Source organism: Canis lupus, chromosome 7 (genome assembly GCF_003254725.2).
Source record: "Canis lupus dingo isolate Sandy chromosome 7, ASM325472v2, whole genome shotgun sequence".
NCBI classification, from domain to species: Eukaryota; Metazoa; Chordata; class Mammalia; order Carnivora; family Canidae; genus Canis; species Canis lupus.
Window position 1 is genome coordinate 57,294,883 of NC_064249.1, and position 6,000 is coordinate 57,300,882.

The 6,000-nt window shown below is 46.9% G+C and overlaps 1 protein-coding gene across 2 annotated transcripts in view; it reads right to left on the bottom strand.

The window, feature by feature from the left end:
* Nucleotides 1-5,606, bottom strand: part of RNF125 (ring finger protein 125) — a 36,758-nt gene extending 31,152 nt beyond the window's left edge. Inside the window, exon 1 of one of the 2 annotated variants that reach the window (XM_025429225.3) lies at nt 5,298-5,606. In XM_025429225.3, coding sequence (XP_025285010.1) covers nt 5,298-5,461 — 164 coding nt within the window. In that variant the 5' untranslated portion in view covers nt 5,462-5,606. The remainder of the gene's footprint in view (nt 1-5,297) is intronic. The other variant, XM_025429224.3, reaches the window with a different exon arrangement.
* Nucleotides 5,607-6,000: the final 394 nt, after the last annotated feature.

Below are 6,000 nucleotides of genomic sequence, written 5' to 3' on the forward strand. Positions count from 1 at the left end.
CTCCATGACAGGGCCTCTCTGTCTCTGACTCCTGTGATCACTCAGGAACCCACTCCAGGTAGGCTTTGGTGCCCAGCATTCCACTGACACTGCTCTTCTGGAGGTCACCAATAGCCTCCATATTAATAAAACCAGTGGTCATCTCTCAGTCTTGTATAGATATCTGCCAGAATAATTTTATGTCTGTTGAATGTAATTATTACTTTTTAAAATGAAGGCTTGTATTTTATAGATCTTTGGTATTTTTAAATTCAATTTTTTTCAATAATTCATTTTTTAATTTTATCAGATTATTGATCAGTGATGGGCTAAAAGCACAACAAAACAAAACCTCACTGCTTCTTTACAGCAGGTAATTTGAGAAGCATTGCTCTAAATATCTTAAAATTGCAACTCCCCCACATACTTCCTATCCTATTTCCTGGCTTATTTTTTTTTTCTCTTTAACACCCATCACTATATAAACAAGTGACATATTTAATGCCGGTATTTTGTTTATTGTGCACCTGCCAGATAAGAATGCAAGCTCCAGGAGGATAGATATCTGTGTCTATGTGCTCAGCACAGGACAGGGGATATTTGCTTGATCAATAAATGAAAGCATTCCATGCAAAAGCAGATCTAACCAAACAACTCATAATAAACCAAAATAAAAATGATGAAGAAAATGAACAATGATTTTATTTTAAAGAAAACTGTGTGGATTCCTACTGTCTGCTTGAGCAGCATGTAGGTGTGTACATGGTTGCCTGACAGCCAGATTTTTTAGTAGAATGCTGAACGGTCTATAGTAAAGCCTGACAATGATCTAATTTTTGTTTTTGATACCAGATTTTAATAACCCTTAAAAACTCAGTTGATAGGTGTGATGGTTAGTTTTATGTGTCAACTTGGATAGGCTATAGTACTCAGTTATCTAATCAAACACTTACCTAGGTGTTGCTGTGCAGGTATTTTGCAGAAGTAGTTAACATCTATAATCAGTTGACTTTAAGGAAGCGATTATCCTCAATGATGTGAAGAAATTCCTTAAAATCAGTCTTTTTACACACACACACACACACACTATTGGTTGTTTCTCAGAAGAACCCTCACTAGTAGATAATATACAAGGAGATAATAAATATCTGTAATAATCAATAAGGCAAATAGCTTTAATCTTATGTTAAAGAAGAATTCTTTGGGATTGCACAACTCCTGTAGGAATGAAATGGGCAGCAAAATGGCTGAAAGGGGGTCAAAAGGTATGAACTTCCAGTTAAAAATAAATAAATCACAAGGCTCTAATGTACAACATGGTGGCTACAGTTAACACTATATGTATAGTACTGTAGTATATATTTAAAAGTTGCTAAGACAATAGATCTTTTTGTTTTTCCAAGATTTTATTTCTTTTTGATAAAAAGAGAGCACAAGCAGGGGGAGTGGCAGGCAGAGGGAGAGGGAGAAGTAGGCACTGTTGAGCAAGGAGCCAGATGCAGGCCTTGATCCCAGGATCCCAGGACCATGACCTGAACCAAAGGCAGATGCTTAACCAACTGAGCCACCCAGGTGCCCCAAAACAATAGATCTTAAAAAGTTGTAAGAAAAAACTGTGTAACTATGTACGCTGACAGATGTTAACTAGACTCTTCATGGTGTTTGTTTTCCAATTTATATAAAGATTGAATCATTATGTTGAACACCTGAAACTAACATATGTCAATTACACCTTAATAAAAAATTTAAAATATATTTAAATATTTAAATAATTTTTAAAATGTAAATATAATAAAATATATTAAATGTTAAAAAAAAAGTGAAAGCACTGATGTATATTTCTGGGTCAGTTTAAAACTCATCAGGAAACTCTCAGAGAACCACTAATTTGATGCAGGCTGTACCATTCATACTTGACCACAAATGGAAAGTTTTAATCCACTTACCTGAAAGCACTTCAGAATTATCCTCAACAGTTCCATTTTCAAAATTAGGCAAATTCTGTGATTTGGAACTATTTAACCCAACTCAGTTCGATGAAGATGTAGCTCTTTGTGCCTTCTAGCATGCTCCAGTCTGTACCTCCTAGTTCTGTTAGATCTATTCTCCACTTCTTGATTCTTTTAGATAACTCCCTTAGCTCTGGCTCTGACCTTTCCCCAAACCCGTTCTCCCAGTACCTTTGGGATATTTCCCTTTGGATATCTCCCTATCAGACTACTGTATACTTGACAAGCCCCATTACAAGTTCACTACATTACCTCTGGAGCTGAACTCTGCCCCCCTTTATCTCTGTCACCTGTTAGGGAGTTGCCTTCCACCCTTTCTCCCCCCTTTATCTGTCATACGCAACTGGTCAACAAATTTCTTTAAAAATACTTATTTTAAATATAAATCAGATTCTGATTCCCTTTCAGTTTCATTCACACAGCTTCAACTTATCTACTCCTCACCCCCATAACAGAAGATAAGGCAGAGGTGGGAAGCCTTTCCCCCAAAAGCTGTTTTAACAACTGATACAGACGTATGAGCAATGTCGATTTGAAATGACAGCACATTAAAATAGAATATCTTAAATTAAAGGCCACCAAAGGAAAAAGAACTCAGCTAAAAGGAAGATAATCTGCGACATCTTAGAAATGTCATAGATCTATCTTTTGTGGCCCAGTTTTATTCCAAAAGAAATACAGATAAGAAATAATACCCATTCCTGGGTTTTTGCTTTGTGGAATGTCTTTAAGGGAGATAGAAATTAAGTGTTGAGGCTTTATGATGGGCCACTTTTACATTTTTAAAATACTCATAAAAATTCCATTATTCACCCTATTGTACAAATGAAGAAGCAGTCAAAGAGATAGCCCCATGGTGGTCACACAACCAGTCAGTGGCAGGGCTGAATTTCAAATACTGCTCTCTCTCAGTCCCACTGTTTCTACAATTTATAGAGTGCTATATACATACTCATTCAATGTATTTTTGTCATTATTAAGTACTTGATTGACTCGAAATAGGTTTATGAGCAGAAATCAGCATAAACCAACGAGTTCAACAAGTTTGGAAATTAGCTTCAATAGGAGATAACATACAGAGATTTCATTTGCATTTCTCCATTTTCCAATTTAGGGTCAATGGAGGAGAGTAAATTTATTTAGGAAGTACACAAATGGTGTTAACAGCACTCACCATTCCCAGTGGAGAAGGAACTCTAGTTAACATTTATAAAGTGGAAGGGGCCCAAGTAAATTTGCCAAAAGGAGGAATATGGAAATTCTGCCCACAGCCAGAACAATGGACATAGATTTGTCAAAACAAAGAACAGTAAAGTGAGGGAAGGCAATTCATCCAGCCCTTGTGCTACTTCATGACGATTTTTTCCAGTTGCTGGTTTCCTATTCAAACTCTAACAAAGAAAAAGATTAAACAAAAGATTTAACTTTTTACACATTTACATTATCCTTTAGCAGAAGCAAAAACACTACAAACAGTAAGTTATGGCATTCAAAATCCAAACCAGGTGGGATCCCTGGGTGGCTCAGTGATTTAGCGCCTCCCTTGGGCCCCGGGCGTGATCCTGGAGTCTGGGATCCAGTTCCACTTGGAGTCCCACACTGGGCTCCTTGCATGGAGCCTGCTTCTCCCTCTGCCTGTGTCTCTGCCTCTCTCTGTGTCTCTCGTGAATAAATAAGTAAAATATTTTTAAAAAATCCAAACCAGGGAAAACAATCCTCAATCAGATAACAACCTCCAATATCAAAGTCATCCAATTCAGTTCTACAGAAGGAACTTTCAAGACTCGATGCCCGCTGCGCATTCCTGGTGCAACTTTAAAGTTTCAATGCACAGCCTAAATTTACCCATAGCTACCCGGGGATGATTACTGTCCCAACTAATCAATATATTATACTGTTACACGATGCTATCTCGGCTTCCATCTTGGCCTTGGGATCTCATATCATGAGCTACATCTGGACAGCTGGGAAACAACATCAGTAATCAGTCTGGAGGCCAATTAGGCTTGAGTTTAAAGTACAACGCTGAAACAACAGGCCTTGAAAACACAGCCACAAAATAATGCCCAGGGCACTCTTTATTTAAACACTATGTGGGCTGCATTTTTCCTTCTTGGCTCACCACCGAGGTTTTCATGGTGCTTCTCAGTCACTAGTCTATAGGTGTCAAGAACCATCTAAGTCTTTTTGAAAACATTTTGTGCACTTGCATTTATAATATGGGTTTTTCCCCCCTTGCTAAGCCAGAAGCACTTACTAGCCATTGCGGTATTGCCCTGGCGCTTCATCAAACTCTAGTCAGCCAAAGAAGACATTAAGTGGGCTTCCGTTCTCACTCTGTGCAACTCCCCGCACCCCACCCACCCCCAACAGGCACACACTCACTCACACACCCAGGCAGCCACGGAAAGCAAGCTTCTGCGGAAACAGAACACGAAACCACAGGTCCAACTCCCATCACTAGTGGCCCCAGCACACATTAAGGACGGGCCAATTTTATATAGGGATTTTGTTTTCAAACTCTTTTTAGAAACGACTAATTTTTATCTCTGCTTTCCATCGATTTTAGGGAAGCGCCGCGTGAGGCAGGGAGTCTGCAAACTCCTGTCACTCTGTGGTTAGATTTTAAAGGGCTACACTCAAGGGCCTGGCGCTAAGGTTCTCAGGTCCCGGCCCCACCCCGACAGGCACTTAAAAGTCTAAGGGCTACGAGGTCACTCCGCCTGTTGAGCTGATCTTTGAAGGGCCTGAGTGTGTGCATTAGGATGGGGAGGGGGAGGTGGAGGTGGAAGGACAGTTTGCACGGATCTTTGTTTGCTCAAGAGGCTGCCCCAGTGGGCGTCCTGGAACACGTGCAGGGCCAGCAAAACAAAACCGACCTGCGGGGCGGCGGGGGGTGGGGAGGGGGCAGCACCTCCCGATTGATTGAGCTCGGCGGGGTGATTGCTCTGCAGAAGCCCACTGCCCTGTGTCCAAGCGGGTGCCGGCCGTCCAGCCAAGGGCACCCTCCCCAGCTGACGGCCCCGGCCCCCGGCGGCTCCTGCGCCTGGGCACCCGGTCTGGGGCTCCGCACCTGGGCTTGGGGCAAGCAGCGCCTCGGGGCCTGGCGGGGAGGCGCCGCGGCGCCCGCCTGTTTCTGTTTTCGCCTCCTGCATGCCTGTGTCACCTTCCGACAGGTCGCCTTCCCCGCGGCCCGGGCTCGCCGGGTCCGGGTGTGTCCCCCGCAGGAGCTCTGTTCCCACGCGCGGGCTCCCCCGGCCTCGCCCTCCCCAGAAGCGGGCGCGCAAGCCGAGCTCCCCCCGCACTCACACGTGGCCGCAGCGGGTCCGGACGGGCTGGTGCAGCACCTCGAGGCACACGGAGCAGTCGAAGGACGTGACGGGCAGCTCGGGGTCCCCGCTGCGCTCCAGGGCCCGGGGGGCGGCCGAGGCGGGGGCGGCTTTGGCGCTGTCGCTGCTCAGCACGGAGCCCATCGCGGCGCCTCTCGCCCAGACAGCGGCCGGCAGCTCCGCGCCCGCGGCCGGGTTGTTTTGCTGTCCTGCGGCAGAGGAAGGAAGTCCCGGCCCAGCGGCGACCGCCGCCTCCCCGCGCGCCCGGCGACAGCAGCCCGGCGGCGGCCGCGGCCCGGCGCCCCACCTCCGTCCAGGGCCGACGAGCGCGCGGCCGCGGCCGACACAAGGAGGCGGGGGCGGCCGCACGGTGCGCGCTGCCACGGCCCGGCTCCTGCGAGGGCTGAAACCTGAAACCTCCCCCGCAGGGCCCGGAGCGGCGGGGCGGCCGGCGGGCTGTCGCGCGCGTCCGTACCGCGTTCTGGCGAGCTCCGGAGAGGGTGGAGCCGGCCCCGCCGGCCGCGACGCAGGGGCCCCGCGGGAGGTGATGCTCGCGTCCGCCCTGCGCGGCTGCGACCCCAGCGCGCCCCGGCCGCGGGCTGGCACCGAGCGGCTCCCGAGACCGCGCCCCCCTGCGCTCGGGCCGCAGTCGGCGCCCCACGGGGGGAGGGCTAGCACGCGGC